Raw genomic sequence first — 24,445 nt, 5'->3', positions numbered from 1 at the left:
AATTATCTCCCCTCTCTCTCTCTCGAAGCCAGCTAAGAGTAATGGGACCTCGTCTACTTTTTGAAACTGCATCTCAAGTCTAAAGTGTCTTCCTTTCCTCGTCACCTTTCTTTCTCTTTTCTTTCCTCTGCACCGACCTGGCAGAATGGGATGGTTATTATATAGCTCAATGGTTAAACGGTCTCGTTTCTTTAGATGTTGGAAGTCTGTTCTCCAAATTAGTAGAGGAGACAAAGACAATTGTGCGGAAGGACTGATGCCAATGACAGACAACGTATTCTAGGCCGTTTTTTTTACTCTGCATTATTGGGATGGACTCCTAAAAAATAATTTCACGGTTGTCTACACCCGTTGTATTCAGCACATATGACAAATATAATTTGATTTGAGGAGAGGAACCAATTTTAGCCAATTAGGATGCTCCCGGTCATTCGCTTCGTAAAAAAAAAAAAAAACGGATATACGTGTACTATATCCGGTGTGTGACGTCAACTTGTAAACATGGTCGCTCCCGGCGTTCAACAGTGTCGTTAGCTAGCTAAATACATTTGAAAACAACCGAGTTTATTATTTTCCACAGTATCACGCCTGGATGGATAAACCAACGTTCCAGTCTACGTCGGGAGGACGGCAGCACCCAGTTTCTAACACCGGAGGTCCCGATACTTTTTACCTTAGAGGGGGACCTACATATCTCGGACCGCAGCCGATACAACCACCACCAGTATGTGAAACCTCGTTTCAAAGTAACATGCCGAGTTCAAATAACGTTGCTGGAGCGTTTTGGCCGGGTCAAACCCCTTCCCAATATCTTCCTCCACCACAAGCCCCAGTTAGCGACCAGAGATTCCCTCAAAGTCAAGAGTGGACTCCACCCGTGCCAGGATATGGCAGTCAACCATATGGCTTCAGACCCCCCTTTCCACAACCACCGCCTAGATTTGAAGGCTACGGACCACCTCATATGTCGTCCCCAGGATATGGTTTTGATCCGTCGATACCGCCACCGCCCCTCAACAACCCGGCACTCAGTCAGTTCCCTCCCATGTGTTCACAACCAGTTCCCTTCCACAGTCATCCAAAGCTGGAACCCAACACACATGAGGGGAGACCACCAAACTCATGGGCTCGGGGCTACAATATGGGTGATGCTCAATCGAACATGGGAACTTCAGATTTCCAAAGATCATTTGATCACAATCCAGCATACCCTAGACCCGGTCCACAACACAGTCCGTATGGAAACCCTGATGCTAGTTTTAGACCAAAGCATGCGGACAGTGGTTACACTGAACATCGTAGCAGACCTCTCCTTGCCTCCCCGTCCTTGATTCCGATGGGAACAGCTTTGCAGCGTGACCAAGGTTTTAGTAGGCCTATGGCTCCACAGCCACCAGACGAAGACTCCATTCAGAGGATGCAAGACGAACAGTGGCTGAAACATTTCTTGAGGAACCGAGAGAGGACAACAGCCAAGACCTCCAAACCGGCGGAACCTCATTCAAGGCAAACTCACCCAAAGGTCTCCGTGGCTCACATACGAGACACCCTGTACGGTGCCATACAGCTAGTTTCAAAGCTGTCCATGGCTTGTGAAACGCTGAAGCACAACATGGAGAATGAGAGCGTCTGGGCGGATTCTTACGCTGAGGCAGTGAGTGTGAAGACAGATCTGCAAGAGAAACTGAAGGTCCTCGGTGACTCTGAGTTTGTTGAAAGTCTTAAAAAGAAACTGGGTTCCATCAGTAAGAGAAGGGCCAGGCTACGGCGTCGACAAGTGGAACAGGACGAGGACAAACAGAGGGAGGAGGAACGAGTGGCTGAGCGTGAAGCGGCCATCGACAAGTGGAGGATGAAACGTATCCATGAAGTAGAGGAGAAGAAGAGGGTGAGAGAACTGAAAGGGAGCACTGTCAAACTCAGTGTCTCATCTCTGATCGATAGCTCCCCCTTTCCACCTTCAGACTGGAGCCCTCCTGCTTTAAACATAAAGGTTGCATTTTTTTGTTCTAGCCCAGCACATCTGATTCAACTAAGGAACGGTTTAATGTTTAGATGAGAATTTGAAGCATGTGTGTTGGGCTAGAAATAAACAGTTCAACCGTGGGGCTCCCAGGGACTGGAGATGAGACACACTCCTGCTCTAAGTAATGTGCGTTACACACGTCAGCAGCAGGTGGCCCAGTGTTCTTAGTTTGGTGTCAGTGAATTTCAAGACTGTCTAACTGCTTTCATTTTGATTTAACTCGCTCATTGGACAGCTGTTGATTGATACACAAATCATGGACATATCTGAATATGCATTGATGGAAACTGCTTTTTGCAGAGGTGTGTGTATATGTGTGTGTGTGTGTTTCCTGTATTGATTTGACCCAGACTATGAACACGGCTTCTGTCTTTTTTTGTGCTCTCCTCCCCCATCAGGCGCAAGAGCTGAAGCTGGCTGCTGACACGGTGCTCTGTGAAGTGAGGAAGAAGCAGGCAGATGCCAAGAGGATGCTGGACATCCTCAGGTCACTGGAAAAGCTACGCAAACTCAGGAAGGAGGCAGCCTCCAGGAAAGGTAAGTAGAAGCACCATAATGGTGCAACAGTTTCTCTTCAGATCTTTTGTCTAGCCAACTGCTGTTCAACTTCACAACAACAATAGTAAAAAATCTCTGTTCTCATTGAACAAATTCATGCAGTACCTCTCTGTTTCACTCCATTTTAAAACGTTTTCTGACAACTGAACATAAACGTTTCTCTGATTGTGTCCCCTACCAGGGATCTTCCCGGAGAAAGAAGCCGACCAAGCATTTGATGAGCTGGTGGAGCGCCTGCGTGCACTGATCAGGAAGAGGACAGGGGTGTATGGGGCAGAGGAGAACGCCCTGCGGGTGATGCTGGAGAGCGAGCAGGAGGAGGAGCGCAGGAGGGACCTGGAGAAGCGACAGAAGAAGGAGAGGGAGAGGCTACTGCTGAGGAAACGAGAGATGGACAGCATGCTCTTTGGAGGTAATTAGAAACCGTATAAAGGCTGGTGGTTTTTCCCAAAAGGAGAGTCGTGACCCACTTTCAGGTTGTAGCCTGTTTATTTTGGATTATGGAAATAAACACATGATTTAGTTAATTGGAACACAGCAATTCAAAAGGTATTAGGTTGGTCATCTCATGGCACACAGTTTCCGAACCACTGGTAAATAAGAGGAAAACAGACACAGCATTTAGAGATTCTGATTTTATAAGTTAATATTTGAATAACCAATTCTCTTAATGTGACTGTTCTCCCCTCATCCCCTCCTCTCTTCCAGATGAGATGCCTCCTGACCACCCCCTACAGCCCTTCAGAGAGTACTACACACAGGCAGAGCGCTCACTACCAGCCTTAATACAGATACGGTTTGTGTCACACAAGCATTTTACTAGACTTAGAGATTTACCTCCACTAAGGCCCTGTTCAAATACTTTAAGACTGCACCCTTCCTTCCTTTTCTTCTTCCTTCCTTGTTTCCTTCCTTCATTATACGTGTATGTATGAAAGGGCTCCACCAATGCTTTTACTGTTAAAGCATATCTAACCAGTGATATTTAACCAGTCATTAAATGAAGGAACGAAGGATGCATGCACTTTTAAAGTACTTCAGTATCCTATGTTTTGGCTCACCTGCTGTCTTTCTCCTCTAGGAGAGAGTGGGACCTCTGTCTGGTCTCAGTGGACCACCCAGACGGCACCACGGTCCCCCAGGACTGGGTCTTACCACAATGCCCCACAGACGAGATTTGGGCCACAGCCCTGGACCGAGGGGACTGCCTCGGACCCTGACTGACGCCCAAATTGGCTCTGGAAAGGACTGGTCATTTGCTAGCACTGTATTCAGCAAGTTACTGCAACAAGACCTGCTGGAGAAGTGAAACAAGAGTGAAATTGGTTTTCTTTTAAGGATTTCAAAATCAGTTCTTAATTTTACAAACAGCTATGTGGTAGTTGTTCTCTCCAACTGATATTTGACTGAATTTGAAATCCTATTTATCAGGAATTCTGTATTTTCTGAAGTCAATAAATATTTGTTATTCCTGCCTGCCTGGCGTACCAGATTATTGACCATGGTCAGTTGGTGTCACTGCTACAGTTGAACTAAACGTGTCTTACAGAGGAGGGTTCTGAGTGACGTCACACTGTTGTCTGGCTCTTGGAGATCTCTGTTTCCCTCAGTCTACCTTCTGTTTACCACCTTTACACAGCATGGGTGTACCGAGAATCTCTTAACACCCTGGCCTGCCAAGGAAGGAAGGAATGGAAGGATTACTCTTCTCCTTGTTGGCCTTCTCATTAATCAAACCAATTGAATTCCCAGTTGAATGTCTAGTACAAAAAATGTAATAGTAACATGAGAATTAAAATACACAAGAATGGAGGGAGTACCAGTACAATGTGCAGAGGTATTTGAGGTAGATGTGTTATGGCTTGGGGGTTATATCTGTTCTACAAAATATATGTATATCTGAATGCTCTGCAATCCTTCACCCTTAACAGACCCTGGGGGTGGTCCCAAATGGCAGTCTATTCCCTATGTAGTGCACGACTGTTGACCAGGGCCCATACCTATTCCCTATATAATGCACAGAATAGGGAATACCAGAATAGGGTACCATTTGGGATGGTGTAATGGGAGCGGTGTTCCTTGGGTGTTTCCAGTCGACATGCGCCTGGGCAGCAGCAGGTAAGCCGCTGAAGTCAGTGACTTATGTCAGTAGCATAGTAGTTCAGGAGGGCTAATCCTCCTGTATCCTCAGACCTCACGCCCACTGCTCTTAATCACCAACAGGTTGGGAGAGGCAGCAACAACACACACGACATCAGTAACCCAGGCCTGAGAGAGGAAGAAGCACTACAGAGAAGAGGGACTGCTCACAGAAACAAGTACAGGTACATAAAAAAAACTGACAGATTATTTAAGTAGCACATTTTTTGTGATGATTTGGATTTGGTTGAGCATTTACTTGATGATTTTTTATTTGATTTCTCCTTTATTTAACCAGGTAGGCCAGCTGAGAACAAGTTCTCATTTACAACTGCGACCTGGCCAAGATAAAGCAAAACAGTGCGACAAAAACAGAGTTACACATGGAATAAACAAACGTACAGTCAGTAGCACAATATGAGGATAATGCCTCATGTCACTCCAACTGTTTTTTTCACATAAAGATGTTTTGATATGCTTGTGCTTTCGTTTGAGTAGCAAATGCTTTTCTAGAGGTGATGATAGTTCCTCTGGTGATGATAGTTCCTCTGGTGATGAGTTCCTCTGGTGATGATAGTTCCTCTGGTGATGATAGTTCCTCTGGTGATGATTTCCTCTGGTGATGAGTTCCTCTGGTGATGATAGTTCCTCTGGTGATGATAGTTCCTCTGGTGATGATTGTTCCTCTGGTGATGATAGTTCCTCTGGTGATAGGAATAGTTACCATGTGGCAGGGGGTGCTGTTGGGTGATATTAGGCTTTTTTCTTTTTTTGGTGATTGGAATTATCTTCTTTCTGGAGTTTTTACTAGCCTACTTCATATTACCTTTCATTGTTAGGATAGTATATAGTAGAAGAAACCTCTACTTATCATCTTATTTATTTTGGGCAACTGTGACTTATTAAACCCTTGTGCATCAGTCAATGTCCTGTGTATGGCACTATTGTCTTCTGGGGACATAATACCTGTCATAGCGTTGTGTGTTTAGTGGTTCTTCTCATGTGTTTCTCATATTTTTTCCTCACCTTTGCATGATGGCCATAATAGGCCTACAAGTGTTAAACAATATGGAGGGTGTTTCCCACTCTGGAATCATACAACAATATTTGCTGAATAGGTTATTCATTTAAAACGGATAGATAGGCCTACTTTAAAAAACAAATTTTGAAAAACTAAACATTTCCAGTGACGCAGTTTAACTATGGAAACAGACGACTATATTGTACAATGTAGGTCTACTGTCATTGAACTTTCCATTGTCTCGCTCTTCGTGCGTTTTAAAACTAGTTAATAGGCTTAACCGGTATGCCTGTTTAGGTCTCCAGCCTCGTCATTAGTCCAGCACCATCTGAAGCTAGAAGGGCAGCCATAGAATCAAAACAAGTAGTGCTAAAATGGGTACAACCCCTCAAACCAGAGTTTGACTGCATCCTCATGGATACACTTTTAAAATGGCTGCCAGTCCACCCATTGTGGCATCATTGACTTGAATGAGGACATTCATTCTACTCATTATGGTTCCTTGGAGCAGACATTCCCATTCAAATGAACATCTCATGGTGGGTACATCGGTGGCCATATTGGTGTACCATTAGGAATGTTGGATCAATCAAGGCTTCTCACATCCGGGCCAATATTCATAAGCAATCTAGGATCAGGTCCTGCCTGTTCACATAGGCCTAATCTTATTCATTATGATCTTAAAGGCAAAACTGATCTTAGATCAGTACTCTATCCTGAGACTTTTTATTAATACGGGCCCAGAATTCTGCGCCACATAAAAATGCATTGTTTGCAACAATGATTGTTTTCAGCTGTTTGGCCACGCCTCAAATCACACTCTTTTATATATGCCCTATATAGTGCTCAACTTTTGACCAGAAAAAAGTAGGGCACTATATAAAGAATAGGGTATTATTTTCCTTTCTAGTAATTCTAATTCTACAGTAGCAGACATACTGGGGTTGATGATCAGCTGTGGTGGTGGAGGGGCTTAGTTGTGATGATGCTTTAGCTTCACAACACCTGTCTGCGTAAGGAGGGTTTACTGGAGTGTGTGTGTGTTTGCATTCTTTCTTTCGTACGGCAGTGTGTGTGCATGCATGCGTGCATGCTTGCTTTCTGCCTTGTGTGCGTGTGTTTTCCGTCCCCTTCGGCCAATAGGAGAGGAGCATCAGGTGTTGACGTCTGAGAGAGTCAGACATGGTACCTTATAATCCTCAATCCTCTTGCCCCAGACTTCCCTCTCCTAGATTGTGTAACAGAATATACCGATATAGGAAGGAAAAAGTGTAAGTTTCTGGGAACCAATCTGTTTTGGTCTCCTATCCAATCCTGTCTAAATATTTTTATTTAACTATTGGAAGTGCAGTATAGTGGACATGCACTGAGCGTAGTGTTATGACAAATCAAATTATATTTTAATTATTTTATTTAACTAGGCAAGTCAGTTAAGAACAAATTCTTATTTTCAATGACGGCCTAGGAACAGTGCGTTGCCTGTTCAGGGGCAGAACGACCTTGTCAGCTCAGGGGTTTGAACTTGCAACCTTCCATTTACTAGTCCAACGCTCTAACCACTAGGCTACCCTGCCGCCCAGGCAATTTGTTTCAGGAGAGGCAATAAGTGTCACCTTCCCACTTGTCTCTCAGTACCAGACCTCAACACCATAAGCTAGTTACTGGAACAGCTGGAGTCCAGGTTACAATGATTGACAATAGTAGACTGTTGAAAACTGATATCTCTCCTCCTCTTCCTCCAATCCTCCTCTCTCCTTCTCTTACTTCTCCTCCTCTTCCTCCTCTCTCCCTCCTCCTCTCCCTACTCCTTCTCTCTCCTTCTCCCCCAGTGACCAGAAGAGCAGCAGGAGGATGTCCTGTTTGGATGAGGTTCCTTTTAAGACCCTTCTGGGATCTCTGGAGGGACCCAGGGAAGAGGTGGAGCTGATTGCTGCCCCAGACATCACTGTCCCAGACTATCTCACCATACTGCAGGAGACAGAGGTTGGTGTGTGTAAGAGATTGAGGACATAGGCTTTGTGGCTATCATTTATTTATTTGTTGATGACACCAGAAAGCTTTGATGACATTCTACACATGGTTGGAACATCAACACAGATAGAACATAACACTCAAAATACAACACAGACAGAACATAACACTCAAAATACAACACAGACAGAACCTAACACTCAAAATACAACACAGACAGAACATAACACTCAAAATACAACACAGACAGAACCTAACACTCAAAATACAACACAGACAGAACCTAACACTCAAAATACAACACAGACAGAACCTAACACTCAAAATACAACACAGACAGAACCTAACACTCAAAATACAACACAGACAGAACCTAACACTCAAAATACAACACAGACAGAACCTAACACTCAAAATACAACACAGACAGAACCTAACACTCAAAATACAACACAGACAGAACCTAACACTCAAAATACAACACAGACAGAACCGAACACTCAAAATACAACACAGATATACAACGGTTGTTTTAATCACGCTGTTTTCCAATGTTGTCATCGACTTTTACTGAGTAGAAGTTAAAGTCATGGGAAAATGGCTGACTCCTGCTCTTGTCTTAGTGTAATTAGGACTATTATGATACTGGGTGGCCTTTGACCCAGTCCACTGCAACACCGCCAAACCTAAATCCCACAGTGACCACCAACATTGTCCATACAGTCAAATGTTTGTGTATTTAACGGAGAAGGGAAAATATGTTGCTTCGGTTTAGTTGTCAAAACCTCGGCCAAGCTTTCTCCTTAATCGTGTTAGGGTTCGAGTAAGGTTTGTTTCCAAATTCACAGTGGCCTCAACACACAGAGTGTGTACGATGTTCTCCCTACATAGCTTTGCAGTTTGAAGCTATAACATAGCTAAATACTGCGGCTAGAAAAACTCTGCTGGGAATTGTTTTGATCAACACCTTTATATAATTAATAAAACATCAACAGAAATGATGGTTTCCTGGTCCCAGTTGTTTGTGCTATACTCACCTACTTCTATGGTCATTGGCAAGTCAGCACAAACAGATCTGGGAACAGGCTAATTTGTGGAAGTATTTGGTTGGATTTAAATTCATTTAATAGGTATTTTCAACAAAAAAAAACTTTTAACTTCTACCTTTGCAATGCATATAGTACGTACATTAGAAGGCATTGTAGAACTTAACATCTCTCCGACTTCTCTCGAAGCCCCAATACTGCAAGTCTCTTTATTCTTCCAGCTTGTGGGAGACAGACTATGCATCCCAAATGGCACACTATTCCCTATATAGTGCACTACTTTTGATGGGAGCCCTATTGGCCCTGGTGAAGAGTATTACACTATATAGGGAACAGCCACCTGCAACACATACATAATCTCCTCATTGTGAATACTACTCCGAAGCCATAGTCAGTGGTTTAGAATGTGATAAACCCAGTGTGATTATTATAGGAGCCTGATGTTGACATTTTATTTTCACCTCCTCTGATCTGGAGAGAGTTGAGTTTGACAGCCTCATCCATCTAAAGCCAACATAACCTAGGTTGTGTCTCAAATGGGATCCTATTTCATATGTAGTGCAGGAAATAGAAAGGGAACAGGGGTGCTATTTGGAAAGAACATCTAGTCTGGGTTGAAGCAGGCACCTTTGTATAATTCTGAAAACACACGCACAAGAACCCACACACCTCTATTGGGATCAATTCATTCATCTTGTTAACAGAGAGAACAGCTTCAATCTGATGTGTGGTGTCGTGGTGTCGTGGTGTCGTGGTTTTTGGGCATCACATGCAAGGATATTTCCTACAGTCTGGGAAATTGATGGGAAGGCAAACAAAGCCATAAATGTAGACAAAATGAAGGTGGAAAATTGATAGTGAAACATTTGCTGTGTTGCGTCCTTGGCCTTATTGGATCCTTCCTTCCTCGCTTCCTTCCCTTAATCACATGATATTGGATAAGTGTGATCCAAGTGAAAGACCAAATCGCTAAGGGAAAGCCGAGTGGGTGTTAGACATTGGCGGTGGGTGAGTCGATGAGTTGCGTGACACACGTTAACAATGTGAGGGAAGAAGGAAGCATTTGCTAGAATGACTACTTACCTGATTAATTGTTTGATTGGTTCGCCATTTGATTGGTTGGTATTCGAAAATATGTTAGTGACATAACGTGATTAAATGGTTCTCTTAAAGTACACTCCATTCATCCACCCACCCATCAACCAACAACCATTTACCAACCCATCTTCACCTCTGTCAACAGTACATGTTCAGCTTGGAGAACTGGGTGCTCCAGGGCCTCCAGGGAGGTTACCCCAGCCAGCCCCAACCATCCGGCCCCAGATCCCCATCCGAGGTGCTCCCCTCCAGCCCACCCTACTGGCATCTCTTCAGCAGCCCCCAGGAGAGCCGCCTGGCCAGCCGACACAGCTCTGACTTCTGGGAGCCCAACCCCCGCCAGCGCTCCCACAGCCTGAACCAGGTTGACATGCGCACCCGGGTTAAGTTCGTCATCTCCGACTCCGAGGAGGAAGAGGAGTGCTCTTCGTCAGGTTCAGGGTACAGGTCGGATCAGCGTGTTCCTGGGGTGAGGAACCCACGGCAGACCTGCACCCCTAACGTCCTGAACCTACCTGTCTCTCAGAGTGGTCTGGTGACCAACCAGCGTAGGAAGAACCTCCGCCAGTACTCGCTGTCTGTTCTGGAGACCCCCAGAGAGTGTATCCAGGGGACCCCCTGCCCCCCTGGAGGACCCAAGCCACCGTCCTCCTCATCCCTACCCAGACACCCATTGACCAGGGCCAACACAGAGATTATCCCCTCCATCAGACACCACAAGCCAACACATCCGGTATGGACATGACCTCCTATTAGGAGAAATATAGTAGAGAAGTGGTATTGAAGGCCCAGAATCAAATCAAATCAAATTGTATTTGTCACATGTGCCGAATACAACAGGTGTAAGTAAACCTTACAGTGAAATGCTGAATACAACAGGTGTAAGTAAACCTTACAGTGAAATGCTGAATACAACAGGTGTAAACCTTACAGTGAAATGCTGAATACAACAGGTGGAAACCTTACAGTGAAATGCTGAATACAACAGGTGGAAACCTTACAGTGAAATGCTTACTTACAAGCTCTTAACCAACAATGCAGTTTTAAGAAAAAAAGTGCTAAATAAGAAAAATGTAAAAAATGAAAGAGCAGCAGTAAAATAACAATAGCGAGGCTATATACAGGGTCGATGTGCAGGGGGTACCGGTACAGAGTCAATGTGGAGGCTATATACAGGGGGTACCGGTACAGAGTCAATGTGGAGGCCATATACAGGGGGTACCGGTACAGAGTCAATGTGCGGGGGCACCGGTTAGTCGAGGTAATATGTAGGTAGAGGTAAAGTGACTATGGTTTACCTAGCCACTGTCACCAACGTTAGTTACCTTCTGTAGCTGTACACCATCATGAATATCAACACAAGCAAAAACCAGAGTCTCTTTGGATTCAAGTGTCCGTTTTACATTATTGTTGCCTAGTCATTGTCCAACTGAGAAGCTCAGAATTATCTAGCATAGTAGACTATTTTATTCATCAATCCCTTATTTTATATTAGTAGGAATGGGTTCAGGTACACCCGGGTATGCCTCTATCAATAAGTAAGAATGTTTTCCCATTTCTTAAAAAAACATTTTCTCTAGGCTGTGTAGTTCAAGGCCCCACTTCCTAGTTCCCATGTGCTGTCTTTAAAAACTAAAGCACCAAACCAGATGTCCTCAGTGGGCAGTGTGATGGTTCTATAACTGGCTCTGCCTCGGAGCAGCATGGGCCTGGAAAAAGATGGAGGAATTTAAACCCCCACACTAAGTATCAGACGTATTCTCACGCCAACCACAGCTCAACAAGCTCATGTGGGATTTGCTCAACCAGGCCTCCCGATACAGTAGATCTGTTGAATGGAAATATGATAGATTGTATTTCAGACGAACTTGAAACTTCTAGATATATTTGTAAAATACATTTTTACAAAAAACGAATGAAATTTATATTTTTGTAAAGCAAATTGTATATAGTATGTTAGTTGATAGAGAAAACAGATCCTCCTGAGTATGTTAAGGTTCTTTTCCAATTCACATTTCTCAAATGTTTTGAGGGATGTGTGCTCTAAATATAGCTAGTGTAAAGTCTGTCCTTGGAATCGTCTCAAGTTATTATTAGTTCATCAGGATTAGCGAGTGGAATTACTCAGGGAAATGTATTTCTCAGCAAACCAGTCTTTCAAGGTTAGCCAGCCGTGTACATTTCGGCGCTGTCATGCACTATAAATGTTGCACTCATGTTGCGTGAATGTTGCCAGTTCCACGCACAGGCTGTCAGTCAGGTTGTCAATCTACAGGCACATAGAGAGGCATCAGTCAGGCTGGGGTTTCAGGCTAACCCTCTCCCTTTATGGGGTTGGTTTTCTTTCTTTCATAAACTCCCCACCTCCCCTCCCCCTCGCTCTCTCTCACACTCTCTCTGCTCTTCCCCCCTGTGTGTGCAGTCCCTGAGTCCGTACTTCTGCCTGCCGGCCCTTCCCTCGGTGACCTCACGACCCCTGGGTTCCCACGCCGCGTCAGTACTGGACTCCTCGGTGGAGCTGCTGTCCGCGCTGAGCCCCGAAGAGAGAGAGCTGCTGCAAGCCATCACTGAAAGGGGCTATCCGCTCCACACCGCCATCATCGCCCTGCAGAAGACCGGCCAGCAGAGCCCAGAACAGGTTTGTCTCAAAACACAGTCACAAACATTTCAGAAACATGAATTTGACCAGTTTCTAGAATGAAAGTTTCTCTGACCAAGATGACGGTTCTGTAGTTGTGTCACCGGGATGCCATGAATTCAAGAGACTAATGCTCGTCTCTTGAATATATTTGGCTTTCAGACTGTCATTTCTAGTGCTCTGTTTAATTCTGTGGTCAGCACAACACTATGGACATTTAGCATGGGCTTTTATCCACAGCAATGTGTGTTTTTACATGACATCATTGAAACACCGTACAAAGTGATATGATGATGTAGCAGCCAATTGTGTTCTAGCCTAATAAGACATTGTCGTAAAATGTAGTTGAAACAGAGCTCTCTCCGATCCTGCCAGCCACATCCTCTAGTCTCTCTCTCTGTTCTCTATTTCAATAGCAGAGGTGCATAAAGATGGCGACCCCATGTACTTGCCACAAATCCTTGCTTTGCTAAGTTCGCCGTATGATACACAGTGTTCCATTACTCTTCTTTAATGTTCGTCAGTAGAGTATACATGATCCCAATTTTCACTTCAGGACGACCGCAATTAAAAAACCCAAAAAGTAGATTGTGCTGATTTATTGGCACATTGAACCATGTCGTGCGCCGTAGTAGAAATCTGTGGATCGTGCTAAAACGTCATATCTGAATTCTGCCAAGGTTTATGAACCTTCGCCATTCAATTCAATAAGATGTATCATCATGAAATATTGCCAATGCACAATAGTTTTATATCTTTGTCTTATTACCCTTTTAAAAATATTTTTTCAGTTATACCCAGTAAAAGTTTTTTTTAAGGTGCTAATTTGATCTCTTTGGTGTCTGGAGTCTCTCTCTCCGTCGTGTCCTCTCCGTCGTGTCCTCTCATCGTGTCCTCTCCGTCGTGTCCTCTCATCGTGTCCTCTCATCGTGTCCTCTCATCGTGTCCTCTCATCGTGTCCTCTCATCGTGTCCTCTCATCGTGTCCTCTCCGTCGTGTCCTCTCCGTCGTGTCCTCTCATCGTGTCCTCTCCGTTGTGTCCTCTCATCGTGTCCTCTCATCGTGTCCTCTCATCGTGTCCTCTCCGTCGTGTCCTCTCATCGTGTCCTCTCGTCGTGTCCTCTCGTCGTGTCCTCTCCGTCGTGTCCTCTCCATCGTGTCCTCTCGTTGTGTCCTCTCATCGTGTCCTCTCCGTCGTGTCCTCTCATTGTGTCCTCTCCGTCGTGTCCTCTCGTCGTGTCCTCTCCGTCGTGTCCTCTCGTCGTGTCCTCTCATCGTGTCCTCTCATCGTGTCCTCTCATCGTGTCCTCTCCATCGTGTCCTCTCCGTCGTGTCCTCTCATCGTGTCCTCTCATCGTGTCCTCTCCGTCGTGTCCTCTCATCGTGTCCTCTCCGTCGTGTCCTCTCATCGTGTCCTCTCCGTCGTGTCCGCTCATCGTGTCCTCTCATCGTGTCCTCTCGTCGTGTCCTCTCCATCGTGTCCTCTCGTCGTGTCCTCTCATCGTGTCCTCTCGTCGTGTCCTCTCATCGTGTCCTCTCGTCGTGTGCTCTCCGTTGTGTCCTCTCGTCGTGTGCTCTCCGTTGTGTCCTCTCGTCGTGTCCTCTCCATCGTGTCCTCTCCGCCGTGTCCTCTCTGTCGTGTCCTCTCGTCGTGTCCTCTCCTCGTGTCCTCTCCTCGTGTCCTCTCCTCGTGTCCTCTCGTCGTGTCCTCTCCTCGTGTCCTCTCCGTCGTGTCCTCTCATCGTGTCCTCTCCGTCGTGTGCTCTCCGTCGTGTCCTCTCGTCGTGTCCTCTCGTCGTGTCCTCTCCGTTGTGTCCTCTCGTCGTGTCCTCTCGTCGTGTGCTCTCCGTTGTGTCCTCTCATCGTGTCCTCTCATCGTGTCCTCTCCATTGTGTCCTCTCGTCGTGTCCTCTCATCGTGTCCTCTCATCGTGTCCTCTCGTCGTGTGCTCTCCGTTGTGTCCTCTCGTCGTGTCCTCTCTCAGGCTGTTTTTCTTTTACATTACTAAAATATGTGTATTAAGATTTATCTCTCTTCAACATCTGGTTTGTAATTTTATGTTTACACTATCCTTACACTTGCCTTGGATGTGGAGTGGCCAAAGCCACATTCCTGCTTCAAGTTTTTGTGCAGCTATTAGCGTACCATGAATACCAAAGTATATAGACAAACAAAATTAGTATAGCAATTCAAACTATACAGCCGCTTCTCATCTAAACCATATTGCACGTCATGTTGCACACTTGATTAATGCAACGATTCACAAAAGAGTGGACATTTTAAAGGCCTTTCATTTTTATTTGGCTTACAGAATAAAAAGGTAATTAAGCTTATTTTTGCTGGGACATGTGGCATCAGAGCCATTGTATTTCCACCATACATTCTATGCTTTACACAGAACATGTAAAGAGGGGTATGTGTAGTAGATGTTTCCCACATTAACATCGGACTTGGCTTGGGAAAGAGATTTGAATCTAGATCCGTCTCTAATACACAACAGCAGTATGTGTCCTGGAACTAGTTTGTGTAGTCAGACTAGTGTAAAGAGGCCCTTCGCTCAGGCTTAGTGGTCCTGTCTCTAAGTAAAGAGAGCAGATCACTAAACATCCCTAATCCTCTGCTGCTTCAACAGACTGCACACGTGCTTCAAAGACTCCACCATATCCCTTTATCCCCCAGATGTCTCTGTGTTATTCTGTTCAAAGACTCCACCATATCCCTTTATCCCCCAGATGTCTCTGTGTTATTCTGTTCAAAGACTCCACCATATCCCTTTATCCCCCAGATGTCTCTGTGTTATTCTGTTCAAAGACTCCACCATATCCCTTTATCCCCCAGATGTCTCTGTGTTATTCTGTTCAAAGACTCCACCATATCCCTTTATCCCCCAGATGTCTCTGTGTTATTCTGTTCAAAGACTCCACCATATCCCTTTATCCCCCGGATGTCTCTGTGTTATTCTGTTCAAAGACTCCACCATATCCCTTTATCCCCCGGATGTCTCTGTGTTATTCTGTTCAAAGACTCCACCATATCCCTTTATCCCCCGGATGTCTCTGTGTTATTCTGTTCAAAGACTCCACCATATCCCTTTATCCCCCAGATGTCTCTGTGTTATTCTGTTCAAAGACTCCACCATATCCCTTTATCCCCCGGATGTCTCTGTGTTATTCTGTTCAAAGACTCCACCATATCCCTTTATCCCCCGGATGTCTCTGTGTTATTCTGTTCAAAGACTCCACCATATCCCTTTATCCCCCAGATGTCTCTGTGTTACTCTGTTCAAAGACTCCACCATATCCCTTTATCCCCCGGATGTCTCTGAGTTATTCTGTTCAAAGACTCCACCATATCCCTTTATCCCCCGGATGTCTCTGTGTTATTCTGTTCAAAGACTCCACCATATCCCTTTATCCCCCAGATGTCTCTGTGTTACTCTGTTCAAAGACTCCACCATATCCCTTTATCCCCCGGATGTCTCTGTGTTATTCTGTCCAAAGACTCCACCATATCCCTTTATCCCCCGGATGTCTCTGTGTTATTCTGTTCAAAGACTCCACCATATCCCTTTATCCCCCAGATGTCTCTGTGTTATTCTGTTCAAAGCCTCCACCATATCCCTTTATCTCCCAGATGTCTCTGTGTTATTCTGTTCAAAGCCAACCAAGTCTGATATCCCTAATGCTGCATCACACCTAGGTTCACATACGATTTGAAATCTTTCAAATAGTAATAGCGTTTGCTTTAGCCTACCTGGAATGCCAGATGGGTGGGGATTGTACTTTTGTGACTATTCTATTGGTTCCATTGCACCAAGCAAACTTAATCAAGTCCAGCTAAAGTATTTGGAATAGTATGTCAACCCAGCTCTGTGCTTCATATTGTAACGGTACAATAAGTTCCGAAATGTTAAATCACAAGGAATGTATTAATCAAGACCCATGTTATGAAATGTAATGTCATGTAATATTTTGAATTGTGTATACACTGTAACTGCCTTAATGTTGCTGGACCCCAGGAAAAGTAGCTGCTGCCTTGGAAGGAACTAATGGGGATCCTTAATATATACAAATACATACAACCAAAAGCCCCACGTTTGTGTAATTTGCTACAGTGCCACATTCCAGAGCATTGAGTCCACGTAGCCGGACATGATGCCAGCACTCTCAACTTTACCCCATCTGACAGTGTGCATCTACCTCAATTGGCTTTAGTGTTTAACGACAGAGCAGAACATATGGTTTTAGCTCCCTGCAGCCCGGCTCATATTTGATGTCATTTGCCCATGAAGAGGGAGAGGAGGAGGGTAAAAAAACACCATTGTAAAAATAGATACCAGATACTCCAAAGTTTCCACAACTTGCTCAGTATTATGTGTGTTCTCAGCAAAGTCATATATAGTTTCAGGGGCTGCCTCTGGCTCCTCTCTCTCTCTCTCTCTCTCAGGGGCTGCCTCTGGCTCCTCCCTCTCTCTCTCTCTCTCTCGGGGGCTGCCTCTGGCTCCTCCCTCTCTCTCTCTCTCTCTCTCTCTCTCTCTCTCAGGGCTGCCTCTGGCTCCTCTCTCTCTCTCTCTCTCTCTCTCTCTCTCTCTCAGGGGCTGCCTCTGGCTCCTCTCTCTCTCTCTCTCTCTCTCTCAGGGGCTGCCTCTGGCTCCTCTCTCTCTCTCTCTCTCTCAGGGGCTGCCTCTGGCTCCTCTCTCTCTCTCTCTCTCTCTCTCTCTCTCTCTCTCTCTCTCTCTCAGGGGCTGCCTCTGACTCCTCTCTCTCCCTCTCTCTCTCTCTCTCAGGGTCTGCCTCTGGCTCCCCTCTCTCTCTCTCTCTCTCTCTCTCTCTCTCGGGGGCTGCATCTGGCTCCTCTCTCTCAGGGTCTGCCTCTGGCTCCCCTCTCTCTCTCTCTCTCTCTCTCTCTCTCTCTGGCTCCTCTCTCTCTCTCTCAGGGGCTGCCTCTGGTCAAGGCCTTATCAGTGTCCTTGACCGTGAATCAAGTGACACATTAAAGTTAGCTAGGCTAAATGGTTTAGAAAGTTTCCTAGCCTGCAGTGTGGAGGTTGCAGCCAGGGTTCAGCTCTTTTCTTATGTCCCCCCGCCCCTCTCTCTCTTTCTCTCTCTCTCTCTCTACACCGCCCACCCCTTTTGCTCCTATCTATTTCTCTCTCCATCCTTCCCCAACCCTCTCTTCCCTTTTCTGTTTCTCTCCCTCTCCTTCCATCTCTCTTTCCTCCCATCTCTCTCGCATTTCTTCCTCTCTTTCCCTTCCTCCTTCCGTCTCTCTATCTCTCTTCCTCCATCTCCTTCCCTCTCTCCCAGTGAAGAGAGAAGGCAGCTGGAGAGTTACATTAACAGGGATCAACTCTTTAATCGATGACCTCTTTAATCAGTGTAATCCCCTGCCCCCTCTCCCTCCCAGCTCAACATGTTAAAGCAGGGCCATGGGTCACGCTGCTCTCACACATATTACCTTTCACTCCGCTGATCTCAGATCAGTTCTTCTCCTTTTCAGAGTGATGTCATTAGCACAAGATTGGCCTATCAGATTATTGTTATATATAATGTGTCAATGGAATCACCTAGTGTGTGTGTGTGTGTGTGTGTGTGTGTGTGTGTGTGTGTGTGTGTGTGTGTGTGTGTGTGTGTGTGTGTGTGTGGCATGTGTGAGAGCGCGAGACAAAGTTGTCACTGCAGAAATATGATCTGATTTTATAATAATCTGTTCTTCACTGCTGTGTTAGGCGTAATTGGACTCTTGCCATAATAACACACATATTGATATAGAACACCACAGAGCACAGTGACAGATTCACGATAACCACATCAGTTAATACTCAGTTACACTGAAACATTTACCCTTTTCACACTACCAATCTGTACTGCACTGACATGGTTACACATCCACCATAGTTACTGAAGCCGTGCTGGAAAGGACACTATGAAAATGAAATATCCAAGTCAGTTGAGGTCAGTGTGGTGGTGTGAAGCGGTATTCTTCAATGACCTTGTCCACCATATCTGTGGCTGCTTTGTGTCTAATGCTCATCTCTTGAATACATTTGGCTTTCTGACTACTGTTGAGCGCAGAGACAGACAGTTACCCAGGCAACTGTTTACCTGCTAACTGACAGTAATGCTATTAGTCGTAGTAATCTGTGGTGTTGTGCTTGTTGTGTGCAGATCCTGCGCTATCTGGTGGCCTGTGACAGACTGTGTGAGCGGGGCTACGACGAGGCTCAGGTGGAGGAGGCTCTGGAGATGTTCCAGAACTGTGAGACTAAGGTAAACATCATAGATTATTCATTTATTTATCCTGGTATTCTCTGTTCACCTCACAGCTTTCCTCTAATGAACCACAAATCAATTTGAATTGAATTGTACTGCTGGATTTAAAGGAATAGTTCACCCAAAATACAAACTTACATATTGGCTTCTTTACCAACATGGAGTGTTGTCTTACCCTTTTAGCAGTTTATGGACAAGGTAAGAAAATCAACATGTCATTTGGGTGAACTACCCCTTTAACTGTAAAAGCTGCTCTATCATCTGATGGTTTCTCCTCTCTCTCTCCCCTCAGGCTGAGGAGTTTCTTCACCTGCTGGCTCAGTTCAATGAGATGGGCTTCCAGCCGAACGCTATCAAAGAGGTTCTGTTAGTCCACGAGAACCACCGCGAGAGGGCCCTGGAAGAGCTGATGATGCGTGTGGCATGACAGGGTCAATGTCTGCTCCCATGAAAAATACATTGTAGGAGACATACATGCACCAACACAAACACAGTTCCTGTTTACTTGCCTGTTTACGACAAACAATCATGTTAGCAAATGTATCATATTAAAGGGATAGTTCACTCAAACTATATTTTACTATTTGGTTCATTAGTCCACTGTTAATGCAATCCACAAAAATGGTGTATGTCACCAGTCAAGTCTTCAAGATTGAGCACTTTCAGTCCAGAGCAAAAACGATGATGATGATGAGTTTTCAGTGAACTATCCCTTTTAATGGTATGTCATTTGCAAATTGCAATTGGCATGTTGAAACAATGTTGATTGACTGGAGCACACTAAAACTATACATTCTAGCAAATCAGGAAATGAACAGTGGCCTTCTAGGAAAAGTACAACTTAAACAATACCATTTACAGACAATCGATATATTACATAGTTTTATTACATTTCAGGTTTTGACATGGTATATGTGATTTGCCCATTGTCAATTTTCTTTGTCAATTTCAAGTGTCACAGCATTTGTCATGTAGTATTTTTAACTTAAGTTCGATCTGTAATACAATGAAATAAAATCCAGTAGACTATGGTTACATGCCAAATGGCACCGTATTCCCTTTGTAGTGCACTACTCTTCAACCTAGTGCACTATATGGGGAATAGGGTGCCATTTGGGATGCACACTGTGTTACTGGTAAGTCATTATCTGTATTTGTAGGGTGTGTGTACGGGGTAAAAGATGGAAACCTGAAAGAAGCTTGTAAATCTTTTTCTGTATGGCAGGTTGTCTGAAATGACCCACTTGAAGTTGTACATACTGTAACTTGCACTTTCAAATGTATTGAATGTCTTTTCTATTCATTTGATTTGTTTTTGCCTATGAATCAAAAGTATTGTGTACAGATCAAATACGTATGAGAATTGAGATTTCGGTTTTCAGTTACAAAAAAAACATTTCTGATGAATCAAAATTCAATATGCTTGTAATATCATACTCATGTCTCATGGTTCCCACATCATATTAGGTCTTGATATGTGTGGGATACACTTCCACATTTTTGCCATGCTTTCCCCGCTGACAACGGACGGATGGACGGGGTTACCACAGTACAGGTTTGTTATTTCACTATCAAAGCCACGGCAGAACTTAGATGGGAGCAGCCAAGCAAAGGGAAGAGTCGGCATCTATTAAAGATGTGTATCTTCTGTTGATGGACCGGGAGAGCTTTAGAGGTCCTCTATGTTTGGTCAAGAGAGCATTTATTTTATCACTTTGCTATTAATGAACTTCACTCATAGACTGTTAACAGACTGTAGACCAGTGGTGGCTGGTGGCACTTTAAATGGGGAGGACAGTCTGATAGTAATGGCTGGAACTGAATATATGGAATGGTCTTAAACACATCAAACACTTGGTTTCCATTTGTTTGATTCCATTCATTATTATGAGCCGTCCTCCCTCACCAGTCTCCACTGCTGTAGGCTAAAGAATGAGGGAAAGAACCATTCTTATATTATCAAGGGAGATTTTTGCCTGTTAACTATAGGGGAAATTAATGGTAATATAATTTGATAAGTGGAAAAATCTGCACATCATTAGCAACATTCCTCACCCATTAACACTTTATTTGAACAGTGTTTGATTTGATCATTAAAAAGACAATTATTTCATATATCTTCTGCCAAAGACAATCTATTCATTTGAATTCCCCAATCATCCTGTATTTACACAGGTGATCCCATGGAGAATACAAATCTCTCCTTCAAGGGATACCTGTCCCGAGACGGCAGCAAACATGCCCTCGTTACAGAAATGTTTTATTGTACAGAGTGAACTGCCAGCCTTATCTTACCCTGTTCTCTAGCAACGAATGCCTTGGGGACCTGAGCCTGGGTTATAAATGGTTTGTTTGTTGTAAAAACAGGAAAGGATTTCAGTCTTTATGTACATTACTGAACATGTGTTTGGCTTTCTGATAGGGCTGTGTCAACTCAATGTAATGAATCACTTGATTATAGTACACTTTATAGTACAATACATTTGGATACAGAGTCAAATTACCCAGAAGGCTACTTGAGGCAACACATTTCTCAAGAACTATAGAAGACAATATTACTATAGAGTTTCTTAAATGCTATTTAATTATTCTTGGAAGATATGCTGCACTCATGACATGTGGAAACTAGTGAACTGATATTTCTCACTTGGAAAGTATCCAAATCAACCAATATGTTAATACATTTTTACTCAGAGGTTCCGAGTTTCCAACTTGTCATGAATGAAGCAAACTTTAATGTTTACAAATTACTGTTGTCTCTGACATTTACATCTTTAGCTCGTTTGTTGATTTGTAGAGAGACCCCGCAAGATTACATTCAGAACGGCACAACGTTGTGTAATATTCAGATAGAAATATGCTATGAAGAACAAACATGCCTCTCTGACATGTAAAAAAAGGAATCGTCAGCTATATTCATGACATCTCTTTCTGCAACGTTCCATGTTTGCCTCCTAAAAGTGGCCCAAGTAACATACTAAACCTATTCACAAGAAGTCAGTCAAAGCATTCTAGTTCATTGTCCTGTTGTTGGTTTGTCAGGAGATATTAAAAGACTAAACTTATTCACAGGAAGTCAGTCAAAGCATTGTAGCAGAGAGTCTCTGCGTCTGTGGTCGATCCGATTCCCAAACTCCAGCCCGTCCGTCAACACCTCAGTGTTTCCCACAGTCTTGGCCTTGGGCAGTCTCATGAGAAATGTGTACATGGAGCCGATTCGCCCGAAGCCCTTGGTCTCTCTCTTGGTTTTCCATCTGTGCTCCTCCACGGCGAACTCTGTGGTCCTCATGCGGTTGAGTGTGAACACTGAGTCCCCTCTTACTACCGATGTGAACAGGGCTCCTTTTCTGTTTGCGTATTGCCCCGGCAAGGCTGTCCACTGACCCGTAGTCAGGTTGTAGCAGTCCATCACGCACATCAGGAAGTCTTCGCAGGGCCCGTTGCGCATGACATACAAATTGTCCCTGTGACCCACCATGCAGTGGCCATAGCTCTGGTCACGGACTAGTGTGGTGACCAGGACCCATTGGTCCCTCTCGGGGACGTACTCGTGGATCTCCGTAACGCCCTTGGGTTTCCAGAGGCAGATGAAGATGCGGCTCATGGCTTTGGTGGAGGCCACGTTGGCGGCTCTGCAGGGGAGATTAGCGGCGAAGCGCCAGGTGGCTGTGGAGACACTGTACTTCTCCACCAACGCCATGGACTTCCGGTCGAACTCCCCACCGATGGCGTAGAGGCAGCCTTCGTGGCCCACTAACGTAAAGTTGTAGCGTGGCTGCTGGGGACTGGAAATAGTGGACCAGGAGTCACTCTCTGGGTCGTAGCAGAAGCCAGAGTCCACAACTTTCTTGCTGAGGTCGTGGACGCCTCCTATAATGTACAGCTTGTTGTCTAGCATGGTCACACCTGCCATAGTGGTGCTTGTGTTTAGGGGTAGGTGACTCAGCACCTTCCATTCTCTATCTTCGTCATCCAGGTAGCAGACCGTCCTCTGACAGTCCTGGAGCTGCTCGACGGTAGGAGAGTGGCTGCAGACTGTGACGTACCGACTGGGGATGAGAGACTCAACGTACTCCACTAGGTCTTCTGGTAAGGTGCTCACAACATCTTCCTTCAGGTCCGAGTACATGTCTTTAATGAATAAAGCAGCTTGATGGGACAGATCCCATAAACCGTAGGTCGCAGCCGTGTGGTACATCAACAAGCAGTTCTCTGAGTTGATGATATTGGTCAGGTGCTTTGTCACAGACTCCACCTGTAGAAAGGTGGCACACTCTATGGCTTCCACAATCTCGTCACCACCCAGGATGGGGCGATCCCCGTCCAGGACCCGGAGCGCCAACACAAATCCCCGGGCGCTCAGCCCTTGCAGATGGACCTCATCCTGTTGGCATTCCCGCATTCCCGACTGGAAGAGGGCTCGGAAGTACTCACAGTGCTGCTCGAGTAGGGCTTTGTTCACCACAAAAACGCTCCCGTCAACTCTCACTTTCAGGCTGTCCATCCCTGAGTCCAAAGACTTGCCGAGGGCAGGCTTGTCACTGTCGGTCCCTGAGCCAGGGCAGCTGCTTGGCTCCATCGCCTCAACTGAAGTGTTCAAACAGCACATTTGCATTTGTCAGGAGTGACGAAGTGCTGAGTCCGATCAAAATATCTCATGTCCTAGCATGACATTTTATCCATGATGATATTTCCTTGAGGTACAGTAGCAGCTAGACCGAATCCCCCTCTTTCCTCTCCTCTGTGCAGAGCAGATGCACTTGACAGGGTAACCACTGTTTGTATTGCTCTTCACAGCTACGAGAATAGCAGAGGCTATAGATAGCTGTTAGGCAACGTGTGGCACAGTTATCATACATTATGGTGACATGCAGCCGGAGGGGAATCTAGTGTTGACCTGCTGGAAAGGGGAGATGGGTCGGGTGGGAGCGGGTGGGCAAATGGATGGGCACAGCAGTACAGTTATGCTGATGATTGATTGGTCTTTGTCTGTGAGGCTGACAGTTTGTGCCAGCGGGAAATGTCAGAACTCTTGGCCTTGGAGCGGTTGGGCAAAGGTGAGAGACAACAATAGATTGTTCCCTGAGGTCACATTTGTTATACGAGACTATTATTCCAAACAGTTAAATTCTTAGTAACCTTGTCTGTTAGGGATCTGTTGCACATGACAACAGCATGCTACCAGTCCTTGTTCCAATACAGTCGTGGCACCTGTGCAAATACTTACATGCACATAGACGGATTCACCTACTCTAGTATAAATCGTTCACCCCCTATAAAAATTGTGTAAATGTTTACACACAAGGCTACATAATTACTCCTCTCTCTGTCCTCCATGCAAACCCTGATACAAACAGGGGCGCTCTTCCAAAAGAGGCCAGAGACCACCTTTGCCACCAATGTAGAGAATGAGGAGGGAGTGGAGTTCTCATTCATTAAAGGGTAATGGAGGAAACCAAGTCCAGTATGTCAAACGGTACCTTTTCTTTGTTCTTTCTGTTCAAATATGTCCGATTTGAGACTATTACACGAGCAATTACTGTAACATGTGCAAAGTATTAACTGTGAAGTTATGTGATTATCTGTGAAGGAAACTATGCTGCATGAAGACAACAGAATCATTCACTCACTGGATGATCTAAACTGACATCACAATTTTATTGATGTCCTTGTTTC

General features: G+C 44.9%; 3 protein-coding genes across 4 annotated transcripts; 2 read left to right on the top strand and 1 right to left on the bottom strand.

The window, feature by feature from the left end:
• Positions 1 to 462: 462 nt before the first annotated feature.
• Positions 463 to 4,058, top strand: LOC110526981 (programmed cell death protein 7-like). Of its 2 annotated transcripts, none has more exons than XM_036981172.1 (5): positions 463 to 724; positions 2,425 to 2,563; positions 2,766 to 2,996; positions 3,293 to 3,380; positions 3,666 to 4,058. In XM_036981172.1, exons 1-5 carry the CDS (start codon positions 593 to 595, stop codon positions 3,802 to 3,804), a joined length of 729 nt encoding a protein of 242 aa, XP_036837067.1. In that variant the 5' UTR covers positions 463 to 592; the 3' UTR covers positions 3,805 to 4,058. The 2 variants fall into 2 exon arrangements, with proteins under 2 accessions (XP_036837067.1, XP_036837066.1); XM_036981171.1 differs by having other exon boundaries at positions 463 to 1,888.
• Positions 4,059 to 4,205: 147 nt separating this feature from the next.
• On the top strand, positions 4,206 to 19,410 carry LOC118936662 (ubiquitin-associated protein 1-like). The gene is made up of 6 exons (XM_036981173.1): positions 4,206 to 4,908; positions 7,574 to 7,727; positions 10,005 to 10,592; positions 12,282 to 12,497; positions 18,665 to 18,766; positions 19,062 to 19,410. Exons 2-6 carry the CDS (start codon positions 7,596 to 7,598, stop codon positions 19,194 to 19,196), a joined length of 1,173 nt encoding a protein of 390 aa, XP_036837068.1. The 5' UTR covers positions 4,206 to 4,908; positions 7,574 to 7,595; the 3' UTR covers positions 19,197 to 19,410.
• Positions 19,411 to 20,823: 1,413 nt separating this feature from the next.
• On the bottom strand, positions 20,824 to 23,587 carry LOC110526680 (kelch repeat and BTB domain-containing protein 13-like). Its single transcript, XM_021607836.2, has one exon. The coding sequence runs from the start codon at positions 23,382 to 23,384 to the stop codon at positions 21,846 to 21,848; it is 1,539 nt and encodes a 512-aa protein (XP_021463511.2). The 5' UTR covers positions 23,385 to 23,587; the 3' UTR covers positions 20,824 to 21,845.
• Positions 23,588 to 24,445: the final 858 nt, after the last annotated feature.

The sequence above is a fragment of the Oncorhynchus mykiss genome, chromosome 6 (genome assembly GCF_013265735.2).
Source record: "Oncorhynchus mykiss isolate Arlee chromosome 6, USDA_OmykA_1.1, whole genome shotgun sequence".
In the NCBI taxonomy this organism is placed as follows: domain Eukaryota; kingdom Metazoa; phylum Chordata; class Actinopteri; order Salmoniformes; family Salmonidae; genus Oncorhynchus; species Oncorhynchus mykiss.
The sequence above is the reverse complement of the archived record's forward strand: the minus strand, read 5'-3'. Positions and strand labels throughout refer to the sequence as shown.

Coding starts and splice junctions, on each gene's coding strand:
- LOC110526981 (XM_036981171.1), top strand. CDS start 593: ATGGATAAACCAACGTTCCAGTCTACGTCGGGAGGACGGCAGCACCCA. Junction 2,997..3,292: donor GGACAGCATGCTCTTTGGAG/GTAATTAGAAAC, acceptor CCTCTCTTCCAG/ATGAGATGCCTCCTGACCAC. Junction 3,381..3,665: donor CCAGCCTTAATACAGATACG/GTTTGTGTCACA, acceptor TTTCTCCTCTAG/GAGAGAGTGGGACCTCTGTC.
- LOC118936662 (XM_036981173.1), top strand. CDS start 7,596: ATGTCCTGTTTGGATGAGGTTCCTTTTAAGACCCTTCTGGGATCTCTG. Junction 12,498..18,664: donor GCCAGCAGAGCCCAGAACAG/GTTTGTCTCAAA, acceptor TGTTGTGTGCAG/ATCCTGCGCTATCTGGTGGC. Junction 18,767..19,061: donor TCCAGAACTGTGAGACTAAG/GTAAACATCATA, acceptor CTCTCCCCTCAG/GCTGAGGAGTTTCTTCACCT.
- LOC110526680 (XM_021607836.2), bottom strand. CDS start 23,384: ATGCAAATGTGCTGTTTGAACACTTCAGTTGAGGCGATGGAGCCAAGC.